The 21,252-nt window shown below is 36.6% G+C and overlaps 1 protein-coding gene across 1 annotated transcript; it reads left to right on the top strand.

The window, feature by feature from the left end:
- Positions 1-1,553: 1,553 nt before the first annotated feature.
- lrit1.S (leucine-rich repeat, immunoglobulin-like and transmembrane domains 1 S homeolog) lies at positions 1,554-14,242 on the top strand. The gene is made up of 5 exons (XM_018239459.2): positions 1,554-1,798; positions 7,018-7,484; positions 7,661-7,966; positions 11,550-11,726; positions 11,802-14,242. The coding sequence occupies exons 1-5, from the start codon at positions 1,674-1,676 to the stop codon at positions 12,581-12,583; spliced, it is 1,857 nt and encodes a 618-aa protein (XP_018094948.1). The 5' UTR covers positions 1,554-1,673; the 3' UTR covers positions 12,584-14,242.
- Positions 14,243-21,252: the final 7,010 nt, after the last annotated feature.

Genomic DNA, 21,252 nt, shown 5'->3' with positions numbered 1-21,252 from the left:
GTTTTCTTTTTTGGAGGTGTGAGGAAAATATTTATAATTTAAATTATATTAAAGGAGACTATTCATATAGTATCAGGGCTATATGGGAAATCACATACCCTGTAATAGAGGATTTTGATATTCATAAGTTTATAAGAGGGAGAAAGGGTAAATAGCCTGCTAACAAATACCTGAATCCATGCACTTCTTATATATGGCTTCTCACGCTGTTTCCAGTAATCCCCTTCTAATTGGCCTGTACTCTTATCCAGCTTTTCTCCTCTCCAGCTCATGATGTATAGAGCCCCTGCACTTATTAAATTCACCCACAGCTTTCCTTCTGTTACTCCTGCTTCTTCATATGACACACCTACCTGCTTCCTAGCATACGCTTTGAAATCTCTCACATGCTTTGAAATCTCAGTTCAAATACATGGCCTGGGTTACTGGCAAACTGATTCCTCAGTGCTTTCTCTAGCTACTCACTCACAATTAGGAACAAATAATATCAATAAATGATAGTGTATATCAGTAGTCTCACTATTGTACACAAAGCATTGCCATGTAGGTTTTCTACAAACATTATTTAATTATATGTTTATTACATAATTAAAATAATAAACATGATGACATTTTGCATATTGGTTTGCATGTAGTACAAAAAGTAAAAATGTCTGAAGATGGTACATGGTGAAGAAAAATATGTTTCTTGTTGCAGTATTGGTCTAAATAAAATAACCCAAAGACAAAAGACCAGCTAACTTTCAATTTTGTAATTTTTAATAAAATCATATGCGTGTGTGTGGGGCTTAGAACATTTATAAAATGGCTGATCACAGCAGACACAATTTAAAACTACTATAATGAAAAGTAGGACTTCTGTTGCAAAAGAAAACATAGTTATGAACAGGATTGAAATAAACATTAATAATAGTCAAATGAATCTTTTTGCTTTGGTGTTACTGACCTTTATAATAAAGAAGGGGTAAGTGTTTGTTAGAATCACTGATTGCTGTTGCTTTTCAGGAGAATTTACTAACTGTGTAAGCTCCCTACTGTAATACACACTTGATAGATTAAAATTAAAATAAAAAAATAATAAATTTAAAGTTAATAAACATATCTATTTAAAATATCAACCAAATAACCATAATGGTAAACTCAAAACTACGTTGCTTTTTTGACATGTATAAGTAAAAATAGATTGGATCAAATACTCATATCCCATTACTACAGTTTATATGGGGTAAATATATGTTTTAATCTCTAAACTTCTCTTAACTATTAATGCTGATTAAATGTGCCAGGTTTTATTTGACTTCATTATATAAATGAATTTTTACTTGCATAAAATAAACATTTCTGTATTTTCATTCATGGTTACTCTTGTTGATTGTGGATTTTCTATATGTACGATTTACATATTTAAAATACAAAATCCTCTTATGCATTCTCCCTTTTTAATTTACTGTACTATCTTTATATTTCTGATATCCCAGGAAGCCATAGGCCATCACAGGAAGATAAACAGTCCCCTCGCTAATCTCCTGGTCCATCCTATTTTATCTAAAGGACTGATCTGCAGCTAAAGCATCACTCTGCGACTGGAAGCGGAAGAGATCTTAAGAAAATGTGACCAGGCGCTGCCAGAGAAAGCATCCTGCCCCAAAGGTTCAACTCATGGTTAGGTCACCATGTGGATCTCCTTGGGCATCTTCTACTACCTAGTTTTGGGGAATATATTTTCTTTTTGCCTGTCTTGTCCTTCTCAGTGCAGCTGTACCTTTCACTCTCTCAGTGACTCTCTCAGTAACCTCAGGTATGGTAATTTTCTTCATTGTATCAATGTACAGTACAAAATTTGATTAACTTGTCATGTGGCCCAAGTTGTCTTGTTTATATTTTGTTAAATATTTGATTTTTCTCTAGTCCCTTTGTGCTGCTGCATTATGTGCCACAGGATTAACTTCTGAGTAGTTTATAATCTGATTTCAGAGGAAGCATTGGAAAACCATCTGTACTGTATTCATGCAGCATAAGTAACATTAGCAGAAGAGAGATAAATGTCTCTCCTTAAGCCATCTGCTGACTGGAAATTAAAATCAATTTTACTACTAAAAAGGGACTGAAATAACTGTTGCATCATTTCCTTTTTTTCTAGACTCTTACCAGATTAGTACTGAATTTTATTTTGCTATTTTTTGCTCCAGCTGCCTTTAGAGCCATTTCATTGTTTATAAAACAACATATTCAATTTATAATGTACTGTATCTGTTTACCAACCTTTGCTTAGTTGCAAAGCAAATTTCTATATAGAATTTTTAGTGAAAAATAAAATTGTAAGCTATTTGTACTTTTTGTACTTTTCCTGTACATTTGTAATTAATGCATTTTACACTAACACTTTACACATGATCCACCAGCAGAACTGTTGTTCGAGACTGCTGCTTTTTTTAAGAACAGGGAATAATAAATGTATTTTAAAGGGGCATTATACCTGATCAGTATTGGATGATGTGTAGTATTATCTACTTGCAAGGTCCCAGTTTGCATTTGCATTTGACCCCTTAAGATGCTACAGAAGACATTTGTTTTTTCTTTAGCATATTGATTAATAAAATAATGTTTAAAGATCATGGAAGGTAGCCAAGTCAATAATGATACTGGTAAAGTTTAATCTGACAAATCTAATAACTTTTGGACTTTTTCACTCTCTATTCATGTGTTGTTTTTGTTAAATACCAAGGTCTAGATAAGTTACGTGTTTTATTTTCTAAAACTGTTTGGTCGGCTTCGTTTAGATCTCTCTAGACTATTTAAAGTGTTTTATATGTGTATATGTTTTCTGCAGACAAAGAGGGTCTAGTCAAATGTTCAAAATCAAAGGGATTTTAAACAAAGAAAGTTTTAAAACCTCTGTTCTATATAAAAAATATTTGAGGAAGTATTTCTGTAGATTAGTGATGGGTGAATCTGACCCATTTCCATTTGCCAAAAATTTGCAAAATGGCAAAAATTCAACAAAATGTGTTAAAGTCTATGGGTGACAATTTTTTTGTTTCATGCGTGACAATTTTTTCAACCATTAAAGTATATAGGCGCAATTTGCACTCATAACTAGTACATATAATGACAGTGCTCACATGACAATATACATTAAATGAACTTGTAGATTAGTCATTTGTAATCATACTGTTTATTATAGCTGAATTGCCCTTTTTGTTAAAAGCAAAAGGACATTAAACACAAATGTGTTATGTAATATACTGTAAGGTTATCATATAGTAACCTGTTCATTAGCAACCATCATATTGGTTACTACACCCAGGCAAACATTTTGTCTTTTATTACATATGAAGGTTTGCTATAGTTCTTGTCACCTATAGCAACCAGGTAGTATCTACTAGTTACTTGCTTAAAAGAAGTACCTATTTTTTTGCTATGGTTACTGGAAACTTTATGCCTTATATAAATAGAAAAACATCTGAAAACAGTTGTACTTATAATAAGAAATTAGCCAACAATCACTATATACAAAAATCTAGGTGACACAATGAAAACTAATCATATCTACAGTACAAAACTGGACTGCTGCTCTTGGTAACTTCCATTATTAGAAAGAGAAAAGCTCATGATAAACCATTTACAGCAGAGCAAGGTATTAGTGCCCTGTACAGAGGAAGTAATTGCTTTTGAGAAAGAAAGTATACAAGACGGAGAGAGATTTGGTTTTCATTGCACCGGGTTAAGAAGGAGAAAGAGTGGGGCAGATAACCCATAGCAACCAATCAGCAGTTGGATGTACTGGTACTGGTACCATTTAAAAGCACACATATTATTGGTTGCTGAGTAGTAATGGGCGAATTTATTCGCCAGGCGCAAATTTACGGCGAATTTCCGCGATTCTCCGTTGGCAAATAAATTTGTGAAACCGCTGCGAAAATACACCAGTGTAAAAAAAAATGGATGCCGGCGCGTTTTCGCCAGCGAATTTGCATCGTCAAAAACGAGATGCCGTTTCATTAATTTTTCGCCCCCCAGATTCGCCCATCACTATTGCTGAGGGTTACTGCTACTGGACAAACTTAGCGCCGTTAATTATATATAGGGGTGAGTATAGTGTAAAAGTATCAAATTGCCTATATTAAATTTTAATTCATGTAAGTTATTTACTATCACTATAACTTTTAGTATATTATATAATGGCTAATTCTAAACATTTGAATTGGCCTTAATTTTTTTTATAGATTTGAATTATTTGCCTTCTTCTGACTCTCTCCAGCTTTCAAATAAGGGTCACTGAAGCCATATAAAATGCAAATACCACATAAGACTACACATTTATTGTTATTGCTACTTCATATTGCTATTCATATTACATAGATTTTTATTCAGGCGCTCTCCTAGTCAAATTTCAGTCTCTCATATCAATGCATGTTTTTTAGCATAATTTGGACTCTAGCAACCTCTGTCTATTTTATGATGTCATCTCACTGTCTACTTGTATACAGCTGGGATGACAATAAAACGTGACTGTAATACTAAAAATTTATATAAGGTGAACAATCCTATGAATATATGGTTCATTTTGTGGTACTGAAAATTGCACTGTTCATGTCACATCAGGGCAGATATTCTTTAAACATATGTCCATTATAAAATGTTTTTGTGTGTTCAAAGGTTAGCTTGGGGCTATTTTAAAATACTAGCCAATGTCCAGAATAGTGTAGGAATGGGTAGCACTCATGATATGAATGAGTATTGCATATAAACAATAAATTGCACCTTTTTAGTATTAGAACAAGGAAAACAAAATGGCAATGGCACATGACACATGTAGCACCGTAGTTTTCACAAGAAGAAAAGAGCATTTAAAGGCATTTTATCATAACACTTAACAATATATAATATATAATAATAATATGCAGGCCTTTATATATTTTCTAATCGTTAATAGAAAATACAAATGACAAATAAGATTATTTGTCATTTTATATTTATTTAGTCAATCTGAGAAAATATTTTATTTGTTTAAAAACAACATAAATTAGCAGTAGAATTATTGGAAACATAATGTGTGTATTTTTTAGCCTTGGAATGCAGCCAACATTTATCTCCCATGTTTTAGAAGCTAATTACAATTACGCAGCACTTTAATTACAGCTCCCAAATTACTTTTGAACAAGATATCATTTTTGGCAGCTTCTGGTGATTGGAGGAACATGCACTTTGCTGCAAATGCCAAAAGTAGTAAAGAAATATCTTTCTGTCAATCTGTACAAAACAAGGTCCATCATTATATTTTACAAGGCAAAGAAGAATTTAATTTCTGAAACAAACACATAGAGCATCACAAATGTAATCATAAACACTTTTTGGAAAAAAACATAGATGACATAAGTTTATTTTCTTAATTACTAGGTGAGCAGGGAGGCAGGTCAGAACAACACAGCACAAATAGCCATTAATTGTGATTGCTTTTTTCTCAAGTGCATTGTAAATCTCCTTTTAGCACTGGCTCATAGCCTAGATCTGTTGGTAGAAAGCTTAAGCTTGTTTATCATTTCTCTGGCTGCAACACATGCAACTTAAAATAAATGTCAAGAAACTTTATAAAAGACAATGCCAAAAAAGAAAATTATTTTGCTCTAATAATATTAAAGTGATGAAAAAGGTGAATACGTTTGTCAGTATTGAACCTTCCTCAGAAGAGATTCAAGACGTTTGAAAGGTCTCTAACGTGTTTAGTTTTGCAATTTTTATTGTCTTTGTGGCATGTTTTATTCCTTGGTTATGGAATTACTTTAATTTCAAATAAAATACTATACTTTTTATATTTTGTTTATTTATTTTACCTTATAACTTAATAAATATAAAAATAAAGTTGTTCTTGAAAATTGACAGGCTATTTTAGAACATATCTGACAATTCATTAAAATATTTTATCTTTCAAAATGTATATTTTATCTTACAAATTTCAAAAGGGTTAAAGTGCCTCAGCTATCATGTCGAGCTGTTTGTCTAAGGAGCATGTTATTACAGGGAACTGCTAAAATTTATTAGAGCCTTTTAACAGAGTCCAATAATATACTGAAAGTTTTAAATAAATAAGATTTAACTTATAAATTGCATAAATCCACCATAGCATATAGCACAAAGGAAAATTGTTGCCACACTTACATAATTAATGGAAAGGCTTTAGGTTCCAAATCCCTTTAAAGTCAAAGTGATTCAGGTTCACCAGTACTTTGTAATTATCACTGATTATACTGTGATTGAATTTCTATTATTACATTTCTAGTAAAATATCTCACTAAGAGCACATCAAATTTAAATTCCATTTTACTATGTTAGTAAGTTGTTGAGCCAATAACTATTATTGTAATGTTAATACATTTAAATGTATAAATGCTTATTAAATATAGCACACAGAGAATGTTATTGGTTATTCATATTATTTTTATTACGGCCAGCTGGATCAGTTAGTCATTTTCTTTCTTCTCTTTGCTTTTATATGCATTACCTTTAGTTCCTTTACAATATGTATAAGCTGCTATACAAGAGACCTCTGCCATCTAAAATCTCTACGGATATTCTATTTACTAGAAAAATATTTCTAGGGAATCACTAGCTCCACCCTACCTCTATTTCAAATGCATGTGGATCCCTGATTTGAATTCCTAATAAGAACATATGCATCACTTTCAATTACGAAATGTATGGCATTAAAATCATCTGAATGGTTAGTGTCTGGCAAGTCTTACCCAGAGAATTTGTACATTACCCACAATCAGTTTTTCAAGATGTGTTGTTGTCAGATAATATTATTATCCACTGCTTATCTGATACACTTATATTTTAAAGTTAGTGTATGCAGTTTTTTTGCATATATGAGTTTGGTTCATGTGTATTTGCATGCAATGTTCACAATGCACATCCTTTGCCTTTAGTAAATTTCATGTCAAAGGAAATTGAATGTATGCGGTTTTACTGCTCAAATAAACATGATATTTTTGGTTATTTTTTTTTCAATAACAGGGAAGTGCTTTGTAACGACCCTGAGATGACTCTAACACCAGTGAATATTCCAGTAGACACTTTCAAACTCCGTATAGAGAAAACCTCCATTCGCAGATTGCAAGGGGAATCTTTCCGACTCCTCACCAATCTGGAATTTCTGTGGATGCCCTATAATTCTGTGGAGAGCATAAGTATGCTTACATTACGAGGGTTGCATCAACTACAGGAGCTCAGACTGGATGGCAATGACCTTACTTCTTTCCCATGGGAATCATTGACCTACACTCCTCGATTGAGATTACTAGATTTGCACAACAATGAACTTTCTGCCATACCAAAAGATGCAGCAGGTTTTATGAAGAACATTACATATCTGGACATCTCAAGCAACAAACTTATGACACTTCCTCAGGAACTCATTGCATCTTGGTTAAATCTTCATTCAGCCTCATATTTCTCCAGTGGTTATTCTACTGTAATCCTAGGTAAGTTATATTTAATGATGTGTTTTCTTGTGTTCACTAGTGATTTTTTTTAACAATGTTGCGCATCAACACTCTAGTAAATGTTGTATAAATCATCACCTTTAATAGGACTGGTTTGTTTTATTCACTCCATAGTAAATGAAAAAATAATACAGTAGATATGTTTTTCTTTTAAGGCCTTCAAGACAATCCTTGGCAGTGTGAGTGCAGTTTATATGAAATGGTCCATTTCCTCAACTTCCATTCTCCTTCTGTGGCCTTTATAGAACCTCATCTAAGGTGTGCTTCTCCTCAAAGCCTTTCTGGCCTCCCTTTCAGCCAGGTAGAGCTAAGGAAATGTCAAAGTCCAGTAATTCAGACATCGGTGGCAAAACTGAAGACCATGGTTGGTAGTACAGTCTTACTAAGATGTGGCACAATGGGTGTCCCAGTTCCTGAACTTAGCTGGAGAAGAATTGATGGTATTCAGATAAATGGAACAGGTATGCTATATGAATATGCAAAAATACGAGATACAGAAAAATGGGTGCATTTTCAAAAATGTTTGGATATAAAATTGCAGAATAAATTGAACAAAGTAGCTGTAACTGCTTTCTGCATTTATATTTATTCAGGGAGATCTTTAGGAAATGTTTGAGAAAATGTCACTATGTGGAAGATCAAAATGTTAGATTAGAGCTCACTTCAGAATAATTCACCAACTTTCTATTCACTACAAAGGGATTTTTAATAGCACACAGTAGTGATGTGTGGGCCAATACCCGCGGGACGCGACTTTTGGTTTCATAGCCACGCGCTTGCTCATCCTCCCCTTTTGTGATGTCATGAGTGGGCAGTTTATGTTTATAAAAGAAACCCGGAAGTCAGATGCGGACGGGCGCGGTGGAGGAGGGGGGGCGGGTCTGGGTCGGAAAACTGAAAACTGCATTTGAAAAGTTTCTGTTTCTGAGATTACATACGTCTGCAAGCGTTATTTTAATCTATAGCTATTTTCTCTACATTTTAAAAAGGTCTTAGATAACAACATGATAATAACTTGGCGTGTTTTTAGAAATGGCTGAAACCTGTTAAATATTTTGGGTCACTGTTCACCATCCACTGGTTCCTAAAGAGTTTTAAAGGAAGCTGTCATATACTGAACCCTGGTCATGCAGTTACTTTAAATGACCATCTAAAGCCTCATTTATGAAGTGTGAGGCAAGATGTTCAGTGCAAAAAATGTGGGCAAACTGCAATGTCCTTTACACTTTGCTCTCTTACTTAGTACCCTAGGTACAGGTGAGATCTGTTTCACATGAATGCAGGGCTAAGATATGCCCATGCATTGGATCTAAAGTAAGGGAAAGCTGTGGATGTTTTAAATCCCCAGAAGAAAGTGCTCTGTCCTGGGATCTGATAAATGAAGACCCTTAAATCAAACCAGGGCAGGATTTAGGGATATGCACACTCCTAGGGCACCATAGAGGGGGACCCACTGGGCCCCACTACGGCACATACTTTTTCTGTTGCCTACTCCTGTTCTGAGTAATTGTCTCACATACCACCTTCGTGTTATCCCACTGCTCACTGCTAAACCCCTCCCTCCCATTAGTCAAGGGATGTCGGCATGTAGCATGGCAGCCCAGCACTGAATCAACCACCTTTGTAAATTGAAAGATTGCTGATTCTAATGCATTGTGTCAGTGTCGGACTGGCCAGACGGGGTACCGGAAAAAAACCTGGTGGGCCCCAACCCTCATGGGCCCCCACCGGGCCAGACCCCCCTCTCCCGACGATAAGTTCTACAAAAAAAATTATTTTTCAGCACCGAGCGCGTTTTCACAGTAAGGAGGCATCAGGAGGGAAGCAGGGAAGGAGGCAGCAGGTGGCCCTGGACAGCAGTTCCGGTGGGCCCCAGTGCCCCCAGTTCGACCCTGCATTGTATTGAATTCCATCATTGTATAAAATCCTTACTAGCAGATTATAGAGCACCTCTTGGCATAATATATATTATCCCCAACCAAAGGTGCAGGCTTTATTAAATCGCAACTCCCCCCCAGCACTAGGTCACTAGCCCGCACCTTTGGTTGGGGATAATATATTTTGCCAACATGTGCCCTATAAGCCAACCCTTATGCTAGAATCTGAACTAACCTTAGTGCTGTCCTTCCCACTACTATTCCTAAAGATAATTTACTTAAAGGACATGTAAACCCCCCAAACAAAATGTAATCAGTGTACAGCCTCTTTGAAATCTTCACATAACTGCCACTGGTTAACAATAAGGCTGCAGCATCCCCTCAATCATTAAGAAATCTTTATACTACTCTAACCCACTCTGTCCCCTCTCTCAGGAATTTACTTTGGCTGTTGGCTCATGAGCATGCTCAGTTATTCTCAGCTCAGATTACTAAACACACCTTCCAGTCAAACAGCCAATGAAGAGATAGTATTGCTGGTTCCCATAGAAACTCTTGCTGACTGATCCTTTTTTTTTTCTCCTAAACACCTCTCCTGAGCTGAGCTTAACCATTACAGTGCTCAACCCCAGCAGAACTTTTTTTATCAAGTATGTTGTGCCTGTGTAAACCTTCATTCTGCATTGCATGAACTTTACAGCATACATGTCCTGTTTGCAGATGGCAATGTTACTGATCATGTGTCAGAGGGAAAATGGCCGCCAGGTGAAAGCTGCTATTTGTTTTAGGAAAATGTGATGGCGCTGGCAAAGGGAGGGGATGTATGCAATACAAATGATGTGGCTTGGGTGGGAAAGATATGCCCAACTTATATACATGGTAGGAAAATATAGGCTTTACATATCCTTTAATTAAAAGAAAACTATACCCTCAAAATGAATAATTGAGCAACAGATTATATCAATTTAAGTGGCATATTAAAGAATCTTATCAAACTGGAATATATATTTAAGTAACTATTGCCCTTTTACATCTCTTGCCTTGAACCACCATTTCCTGATGGTCTCTGTGCTGCCTCAGAGATCACCTGACCAGAAATACTGCAGCTCTAACTGTAACAGGAAGTAGTGTGGAAGCAAAATACAAAACTCTGTCTGTTAATTGGCCTAACAAGTATAGTTAGTTTGGTATGTTAGTGTGCACCGTGAATCATACGATCCCTGGGGGGGGCAGCCCTTATTTTTTTAAATGGCAGTTTTCTATTTATGATTACCCAATGGCAAATACTACTAAAAAGTATATTATTATGAAAATGATTTATTTACATGAACCATGAGCTGTTTTATGCAATATACCTTGTCTGAGGGGTATAGTCTTCCTTTAACAATTTGGTAACTGATATATACATATGCACTAAAATGAACTGGTTGTGTTTAGCAACTATGCTTTATAATCAAATGATCAGACATAACCAGCACTGTTCTGATCAGGAGGGAGTTGGGACAGTCTAATAGTACCAATGACCTCAACTGTCACGTACTGCAGTCCTGAGCAATAGATCTTAGTTCTTTTGACTCTCAAGTGGATATTATTCTTGCAATTTGCAAATCCAACATGTGTGTTTGATATGCCTAAATGCCCTCTATGAAGAAATATATTCTTTTTTCCCTAGACTATTTCTTGTGTCCCACAGATATGTGCCATAAGTTCCCATGTATTCACTTTTGTACTAGAAACAATAAACTAAACAATAATGATGGGCGAATTAGTCCCATTTGTACGTCAAAATTCGTGAAACGGCGAGGAATTTGCGAAACGTCAAAATTATTTTGATGCGCATCGATTTTGATGCCCGCAACAATTTTTATATGTGTGCCTATTTTGTCCAAATGCATTAAAGTCAATGGGTGTCCGAATAATTTTGATGCACAACAATTTTTGTGTGTGCTACTATTCTGCCACGTTCCAAAATGTTTTTGACGTGGCGGATGTTTCACTGGCAGTTCCGTGAATTTATTCACTGGCAGGGAAATGTGCACATGCCGAATTTATTCGCCCATCACTACTAAGCAAGCATTTCCATTCTCAAAGGAGCAGTATAGAGGCTGTTATTTACAATTCTAAAGTATGACTACAACAATGTAATCTATTTTCTTTTATTTTATAGTACACCAGGAAATCTCAAGTGAAGGAATGAGCTGGTCTATGTTAAATGTGCCCAGTGTCTCTTATAAAGATTCTGGAGAATATATCTGTAGAGCCAAAAATAGCCTGGGTATGACAGAAGCTTTCATATCCCTTTTGGTCACTGACTCCAACACCACAGATGAACAAAATGATAAAGGTATTTATTAAGGAGAGTGGAGTATTACAGAATGACTAAGAAAGCATAAAACAATGTTGTTTTCTGTGTCCGCAGGCAGTATTCTTCCCACTGTAGTGAACTCCAACATCCAACAATACCGAAAAGACAGCAGTCAAAATGTTCTCAGTAATGAAGTGCAGAATAATAATCCGAACCTAGCTGCAGGCATGGTACCTGACAGCAAGTATCCAAATACTATTGTTCCACTAATGAGTTTACCAACAAGACAGCCAGATACTGAGAGTCTGGTCAGAGGTGTTAAAGTTATCGGAGATACAGATCATAGTGTCTCTTTGGCATGGAAAGCTCCTCTTGCTAAAAACATTACTGTATTTAGTGTGCTCTATGCAATATTTGGAGAAAGAGATATGCGAAGGATAAATGTGGAGTCTGGCAAGACAAAGATCACAATAGATGGTTTGATGCCCCAGACTAAGTACATTGCATGTGTTTCTGTAAAAGGTTTAATTCCCAAGAAGGAGCAATGTATCATCTTTTCCACCGATGAAGCAGCCAGTGCTGGTGGGACACAGAAACTTATTAATGTGGTAGTCATCAGCGTGGCTTGTGTTATTGCTGTCCCTCTAACCTTGGTGGTCTGCTGTGGGGCTTTAAAAAGACGCTGCAGAAAGGGCTTGGGTAGGAGATCCAAGGACATACAAGACTCTTACGTTACATTTGAAAGCCTTGCTATAAATCCAAAAACAAGGGGGGCTGATGGAGAATATATGACTAGGCATACTCCAGATGAATCTAACAGACTGCTATCTGCACGGTCAAGCATAGATTCAGAGGCGGTAACCAAAGCTGGACAAGCCAATGAATTCTTTTGTTGATAAATGGTGAATACCAAGTTTGGCCTGTAATATTACCACTGTGACTGTATTGGATCAATCAAAGGAATCCACAATGTGCCAGCACAGTACACATTCATGGAGTTAAACATTGCCAGAATCCTACTCTATTTCTATTTTTCTGTAAAATATATGCAAAAAGTTTAAGGCAGCGCTGTTGAGTGCACGTTGCATATTAAAATGCTCCTGAAAAAAACTATGAACAATTCATTGCCACAATTGAAAACAGTTTTAAAAACAAAATTTGCATTGATTTTGAATTATTTTGAGAAGATTTGAACAGTAACAGTAACACCAAAAAAGAAAATTAACAAATCCAATTGATAGAAAAAGAAAAGCGTTTTAAAGTAATTCATAATTGATGTAGTGTTGGTCTGCATTGGTAAAAGAAAGATATGCTGTTGCAAATATCAAACAATAGGTCTATTCCCATTTAAACTATAAAAAATTAAGAAAACCAATTGGCAGTCATGAGTGAATTTTTACCATTTCCCTTCACTGAAAAATTCACAAAACTGTTAAAAAATTCTCTAAACTGTTATAAAATGCTCGAAACAGCGGAAAACTTATGAAACGTATGGAAATCAATAGGTGACAACATTTTTTAATGCCTGACAATTTATTATGGGCACAGCTTTCTTCCTTGCTCCAAATACATTAGTCAATGGTGACTTTTTTGTCTCTGCGAAATTTTATCTTGCAGTGAATTTTTGCTACAGTTTCACGAAAAAATTGTGGAATTTCACTGCAAATACATGCCTTGCGAAAAAATTCGCTCATCACTTCCAATTGGTAGTCATCAGTAAGCATTCTGAAAGAAATGTGGAATCCCTCCAAAAACAACCCCAAAACAATTACCATTTAAATTCTAAACAAATGCATGAATTACAAAAAAAGACATTGTTATGAAAATGTTTTTCGATTGTGCCTGAAACCAGTGTGTAGTAATTTGTGACATACAGTGGTGTTGTAAAATGTGCATTTATCTTTTTGTCACAATTATAATCAATTCTACTTAATTTTATTTCATTCTGTAAATTGTATCTAATTCCTCCAGATTTAAAAACAAGAACAAATGTCTAGTCATGTTTTAAGCAGAATAGACCTTGATGTGTTAAATGATTGTTTTTGGACTGTTCCTTTATATATGTATTTGTATTATTTAAAGCATGGGCTTGAGTGAAAATTGCAACATTAACAAAAATAAATATAAAATATTACATATTTAACTATAATTTGATTTTTACATCTGGCCTTTTGACTCTTCTTCTGACTCTTTTAAGCTTTCAAATGGGGGTAACTGACCCCCAACATCTAAAAAAAGCAAATACTTTGTAAAGCTTCAATTTTATGGTTATTTTACTGTTTATTACGCTTTCTGTTCAAGCTCTCTCTTATTAGTATTACAGTCTCTCATTCAAATCAAGTATGTAATCATCATACTGTATTAATTCTCATAATATTAAATTTCTATGTAAAGGAGAGGTAACATAATACCTACATGCAGGGTCAGGATAATTATGATGAATGAATTAATGAATGGGGCATTACCTTGTATATTTAAGGAATAGATAGGTAAAAAGTAACAAATGGATAAATGGGTGATCATCATCAGAGGAGAGTCTGTTTTTTCATTTATGATGCAGGTATAGGACCTATTATCTGGAAACCTGTTATCCAGACAGCTCCAAATTAAGGGAAGGTCATCTCTCATAGACTCCATTTTACTGAAATAATTAAAATTTTTAAAACATATTTCTTTTTTTTCTGTAATAAAAAAACAGTACATTGTACTCGACCACAACTAAGATATAATTAATCATATTTGGTGGTAAAACAATCCTATTGGGATTATTAAATATTTTAATGATTTTTAGCAGACTTAAGGTATTGATGTCCAAATTGTGGAAGGATCCCTTATGTGGAAAAACCTAGGTCCCAAGCATCCTGGATAACAGGTCCCATACCTGTAATATCTATTATCTTTTTGCAAATCAAGTATGTTATTTAAGTCGTTTTTTTATTTTTTTGCAGATGCTCTACTAAATGGTACTTGAATGACATTGTGAAGGAAAGGCAAAACTTCAGAATTAAAAGCAAATTACTATTTTCTGTTAACATACTGTATGAATTATTCATTCAAATATCATAGTCAAAGTTATTTTTTCTGAGCCAGAGATTATAAAGCAAATTTTACAATGCTATCATACTGAAAATGGATTTTTGATTTTTCATACTTTGAGATGAATACATATGAAGATAGAAGACTTTTGGTCAAATTTGTTGACCATAGGTATGGAAAAACCTCTGTATTATTTCATGAAATTTTAATGCAGAGCAATTTTCCAATATATCTACACATGTATACTCTGTACCATTGGAATATTACTTTTTATTGGAGCATTTAATTTAACATGCTCAACTCTGGACCCTATTTACCAGTGGGTTTAAAAAGATTTTGCCATGGGGGGGCATCACATTTTTTTATTCAGTATAGGATTTCATTGGCATATACAGTATATCTATGGCTCACAAAAGAGTTAATGCTACTAGAATCTTAAGGGAATCAAATCAGTGAAATTCCCAGGGAGTTCTTAGGGGGGGACTCTTTTTTTATCCTTTATTAAATACACCCCTTTAACTGTGGATCTGTCAATTTACAGTGAGAAATGTCACAGAGCTATAATGAAAAAAATTTGTCACAACATTTTTTACAAGATCATAACTATTATTAGATACAAACACCGTAAATTTCCGTTGTTGCTCTGTCTACCAAATATATATATATATATATATATATATATATATATATATATATATATATATTTATTTATTTATATTCTATGGCCCATGATCCGGGCAGGCGGCAGAGCCATAAATCAAGGGGTGGGCCAGTGACGTTGCGGGCTGAGCGAGAGATGATGTTGCGATCAGCAATTGGCTGCCCTATTTTCTTTATTTGGAAAATCAGACAGACTGTCTTAATTCCAGACAGGTGGCAACCCTAGTCCTAAGTAACCTGAAACCTGTGTATTTTGTCTCCTTAGAGCTCCTTGACTTTTTCATTTATATGGTCAGAGAACTCATCTGTGGCTCAATATCTTTGTATACTAAGCTTTATATTAATATCTTTATATACATATGGTTTAAGTGTAGCCCTGCCAGCTCTGCTAGATCATGAATGCTGGAAGACGTAGTTAGGGTTGCCACAAGCCAGTATTTTACTGTCCTAGCAGGTAAAACACCTGCCAGGGCTGGTACTACAAATTTACCGGCAATGTAGTTGCAGGTAAATTTGTAATACCCTAATGTGCAGCTCCTGGCCCACCACCAAACCTCCACTTTAAGATACCAATCCAGTAAAAACATAACTTTCTCTTCCTCCTTCCTGATGAATCTCTTCGACATTGGTGACATCATCATCGTGCCCCCTCAATTGCATCATCCTGCTCATCAATGTCATCACCCCACCCATCAATGACATCACCCCACCCCTTGATGTGTTGACAGATGAAGCTGAAATATTCTGTTTTCATGTGCAAAAACTTTGCATATGTTCTATAAATAAATTTGACATCAGATAAATTTGTCCACCTAGGATGTCACAAAAATTTGTGGTCTTATTGTTACTGGTAAAATTGTATCATGCTTACTGTGATTTTCCTTTCCAAGACCACTCCATGTAATACACATGGGATATCCCTGCTCATTGTTTTCATCAGAAGTATGCTCCCCAAGCCCAGTTTTGTGGCAAGGCCACAAAGGCACGGGCCTAGGGCTGGAAAAGTTTAGGGGAGGCATGGCCCCCAGCCACATACCTAAGGAGCACTGGGGACTCAAAGCTCCCCAGTGCTTTGGCACAAGCGAGCTCACTCGCTTGCTTGTTGCGAGGCCAACTCATATAACAACTACCAAAAAAGGCATGGGAAACTGATGACATGGAGTTGTCCAGGAAAGGAAAATCACAGTAACTATGATAACATTTTCCCTGGACACTCCATGTCATACACACAGACTAAAATCCCCAAATGGGAGGGTAATAGTTACACAAAAGGAAATCTGGATCCCAGAATATAATCTATTCCAAATAAATCCCAAAAAGAGTGAAAAAAAAACAGCTGGTGCAAAACTTATGAACTGTATTTCTACAGAAGAAGCACGGATTGCGCTAAAAGAAAAGATACAAGTGGTGAAAACTAACCCTAAAAAGTTTTTAAAATATATTAATAGTAAAAAGATACAGGTTGAGAGTGTTGCTCCATTGAATAACGGTACCAGTATGGTTGTAACAGATACAGAAAAGGCAAATGTGCTAAATCAGTTCTTTTCATCAGTGTATACAATAGAGGAGTCTGAGTTCCCAGGCTCACTTTATAGCTGCACTAATGGCTCAGCTCAATCTAGTCAGTGGCTGACTCAGGATATGATTCATAAAGCTTTAATAAAAATTATTGTAAATAAGGCTCCAGGGCCTGATGGCATACACCCCCGGTTTCTAAGAGCGCATAGTTCAGTTTAAGACCAGCCCCTATTTCTGATTTTCTCAGATTCACTTTCATCTGGTATGGTGCCTATGGATTGGAGAAAAGCTGATGTTATTCCAATATTTAAAAAGGGATTACGATCTCAGCCTGGCAATTATGGGCCAGGAAGTTTGACATCTGTGGTGGGCAAATTATTTGAAGGCTTGTTAAGGGATCACATTCAAAAAATTTTCCTAGTCAATGGCATTATGAGCAGCAATCAGCATGGCTTTATGGAGGATAGGTCATGTCAGACAAATTTGATTGCTTTTTTATGATGAGGTAAGTAAGATTCCGGACAGTGGGGGGGGGGGGGCAGTAGATGTGATCTATTTGGATTTTGCCAAAGCGTTCTGTTGGGCTTAATGAAGTTGTTTGCACATGGATAGGAAACTGGCTACAGGATCGGGTACAGAGGATGGTTGTTAATGGTACATTCTCTACTTGGAGTAAGGTTCTTAGTGGGGTCCCTCAGGGCTCGGTATTGGGTCCACTTTTATTAACTTGGTCATTAATGACTTAGGGGAGGGTATTGTAAGTAATGTATCAGTGTTTGCAGATGACACAAAACTATCCAGCCCAATTAATTCCATCCAGGATGTGGCATCTTTGCAACAAGATCTTGACAAACTGGCAATTTGGGCAACTAAGTGGCAAATGAGATTCAATGTTGATAAATGTAAAGTCATGCACCTGGGATGTAAAAATATCTAAGCCACTTATACCCTTAATGGGACTGCACTAGGCAAATCCATTATGGAAAAGGACCTTGGAGTCCTTGTAGATGATAAACTTGGCTGTAGCAAGCAATGCCAGTCAGCAGCATCAAGGGCAAATAAGGTCTTGTGCTGTATTAAAAGGGGCAGAGATTCACGGGAGGAGGGGGGTCATTCTTCCACTGTATAGAGCACTTGTAAGGCCCCATCTAGAATATGCTGTACAGTTTTGGTTTCCATCACTCAAACAGGACATTATTGTATTAGAGAGGGTACAGAGAAGGGCAACTAAGCTGGTAAAAGGTATGGAAAATCTTAGCTATGAGGAAAGACTGGCCAAATTGGGGATGTTCACGCTGGAGAAGAGGCGCTTAAGGGGTGATATGATAACTATGTATAAATATATAAGGGGATTGTATAATAATGTTTCTACTGCTTTATTTACCAGTAGGTCGTTCCAGCTGACACAAGGTCACCCATTCCAATTAGAAGAAAAGAGGTTTCGCCTAAATATTCGGAAGGGGTTTTTTACAGTGATAGCTGTGGAGATGTGGAATTCTCTCCCTGAATCAGTTGTACAGGCTGATACATTAGATAGCTTTAAGAAGAGGTTGGATTGCTTTTTAGCAAGTGAGGGAATACAGGGTTATGGGAGATAGCTCATTGTACAAGTTGATCCAGGGACTAGTCCGATTGCCATTTTGGAGTCAGGAAGGAATTTTTCCCTATCTGAGGCAAATTGAAGAGGCTTCAGATGGGTTTTTTGCCTTCCTCTGGATCAACTAGCAGTTAGGCAGATAAAAAAAAAACTAAAAGGTTGAACTTGATGGACGTGTGTCTTTTTTCAACCTTACTTTCTATGTTACTATGTCACTATGTTACTAAGTGCAAATAGCCGGGTAAAAAAGGAAATAGCTCTGTATAGAGGCAAAGCCCACATCAAAGTAATGAGACTGAGTGTAAAACCAGCATGACACACCATCTGGGATGAGAGAATTAAACTCCATAGAAAGAGAAGAGGATAGTAACCAGATGCATTTAAGGGTAGAGACACACTGGAACATTTTGGGAGATTTAGTCACCCAGCGACATTTCTTCAGGCGACTAATCTCGTGAGGCAACTTTGGACGACCCTTGGAAAACAAAGCTCTCTGAGTGCTTTTCGGGGATATTAGTCGCCCGAAGAAAAGGCGATTAGTCGATGGGCGACTAAATCTCACCGAATCTTCCCGTGTGTCTCTGCCTTAAATATTTGAATTTCACTCCAAGAGCGATGGCGCCAAAAAATAAAAGGATGCAAGCGCCAGAATTCAGCACTGAAGATGCAGACTCCTCACAAGGAGAGCTGCAGGCATGCCCAGGTACCCCACAAGACCACCAGATATTGTTACACATTGCCTCTTAGATGCTGAAATCTACAGAGCACCTGAGAAGTCTGTACTTATCCTTGAACCATAAAACTCAAGTACTATGCAAGAAATCAAGTGGAGTATCCCCACAAGCCAAGGAATGGGACATAAGTCTAGAATTTCCCCCATACCCCTTACACAGGATTATAGACAAAAATACCACATGGTAATACTAGAGCAACCACTAGGAGAACCCTTGTTGCACTGTAAATAATCTAGTTTGAAATCAGAGTGACTGGGCCTACTTGGAAATAACCTGGTATATAAACTGGATAAATGGAAGTACAATATTCCTATATACATCCAGTGATTCCTATACACTAATGCTGGAGCACTCAGCAGCATAGGCCAGATTTCCAACAATTGCTGAAACTGTTCCTATTATTATATGCTCATGCTCTCCAGCCAAACTAGTTTGGATAGTACTAAAAGATCTCCATGCCATCTGGAATGGGCATCCTAAAAGAAATACATACAGGCATGCATAGCATTTGCCAGAATACAGTCCTCTTGAGTCTACAAGGATGTGACCTGATCAGAAACACATTATACCATGTAGAATAGGGCCAAAAAGCAAATATCTATTTGCCCTGATCAAAAATTAGTTGAAAGACTATAACAGAGTAGTCCAATCCATGTAATAATGCTAAGGACAAACTCTTCTTTCATTATAAAACACAGGGAAACAACTTCCTTATCCTAGGGCTCCAGCCTGAAACATTAACCGATAGTTCACTGTAACTATTCTTTAACATGCATCCAAGATAAGTATAGACATAAACGCAACATTGGAAAAGACTTGTGAGAGAGGCAGCTGACTCTGATACATAAATTCCTCCATTTAAAGAAAAAATGTGTACCCAAGTATAGGGGGAAAAAAAGGCCATAAGGCTCAGTCCAGAGATGTCTGCTAACCCCTCTCCAACAGGGGAACCCTGGGACTCCAATGGGAATGAGTCCCCATTAACCCAATGGGTTGGGCCAGCCAAAACTTCTGAAAGTAACAGGTAACTTAGATAACTTACACCTTCCTCTCCCATCCGCAAAAATCATATGGGGCCATACACACCACTGCTGCCAAACGATTTTCCGGCATGCCGGTAAGGCACACAAATGGGGGGACAGAGCACTTGCTACCGGATAAGCTATAAGCAGACTGGGAGGGTACATGGATCAAGTGATATCAGTCATAGTACCACTGTGCCTACTAGTGATTGGCAAATCTGCGGTGTTTCACCGAAAAATTTGCAAAACGCATTGAAGTCAATGGGCATCAAAATAATTCTTGAATTTGGATGCAAGTGACAATTTTTATATGTGTGGCTATTTTGTTCAAATGCATTAAAGTCAATGGGCGTCCAAATAATTTTGATACCCGACAATTTTTTTATGTTGCGCGCATTTTTCGTCTGCAAATTTTCGCTGCAGTTTCGCAAAATTATTTCCTGGCGGCAAAACATGTAGATTTGCCGCGAATCCATGCCTGGCGAATTTATTCATCCATCACTAGTGCCTACCTGATCCAAAAGATGGAACACCGAGGACTCCATAAAAATGAGGTAATATGCATAGGGGAATAAAAGATCTCAGTCCCTAATATTCTTTTTGGCAGCCGTAATGCGTTCAGAAGGCTAAAAATAAAAACTTGCTTCCAATGGGAGCAAAAAATAAACTGAAGCGGAAGGACAAAAACACACTGGACTGGGGTGGGGTACAGCTTTTAAAGCTTTACTAAGGGTCCTATTGATGGGAGCACTGGGGCAGGGCTACCATGTGTGTATGGCATGGAGTATCCAGGGCAATATTGCTATCAAATGAATTGGATTAGTTCTCATATAAACCAGTAATTAAAATTGCTTACTTTAACTTTTATTGAAAATTTGCTGCCAGACACAAGACAAGGATTCATCAAAATTTGCAGAGAACCAATATGTTGCAACCAATATGCAATTAGCAATGATCAGGGCCGCCATCAGGAATCGTAAGGGGCCCCCATACTACTA

The sequence above is a fragment of the Xenopus laevis genome, chromosome 7S (genome assembly GCF_017654675.1).
Source record: "Xenopus laevis strain J_2021 chromosome 7S, Xenopus_laevis_v10.1, whole genome shotgun sequence".
NCBI classification, from domain to species: domain Eukaryota; kingdom Metazoa; phylum Chordata; class Amphibia; order Anura; family Pipidae; genus Xenopus; species Xenopus laevis.
The sequence above is the reverse complement of the archived record's forward strand: the minus strand, read 5'-3'. Positions and strand labels throughout refer to the sequence as shown.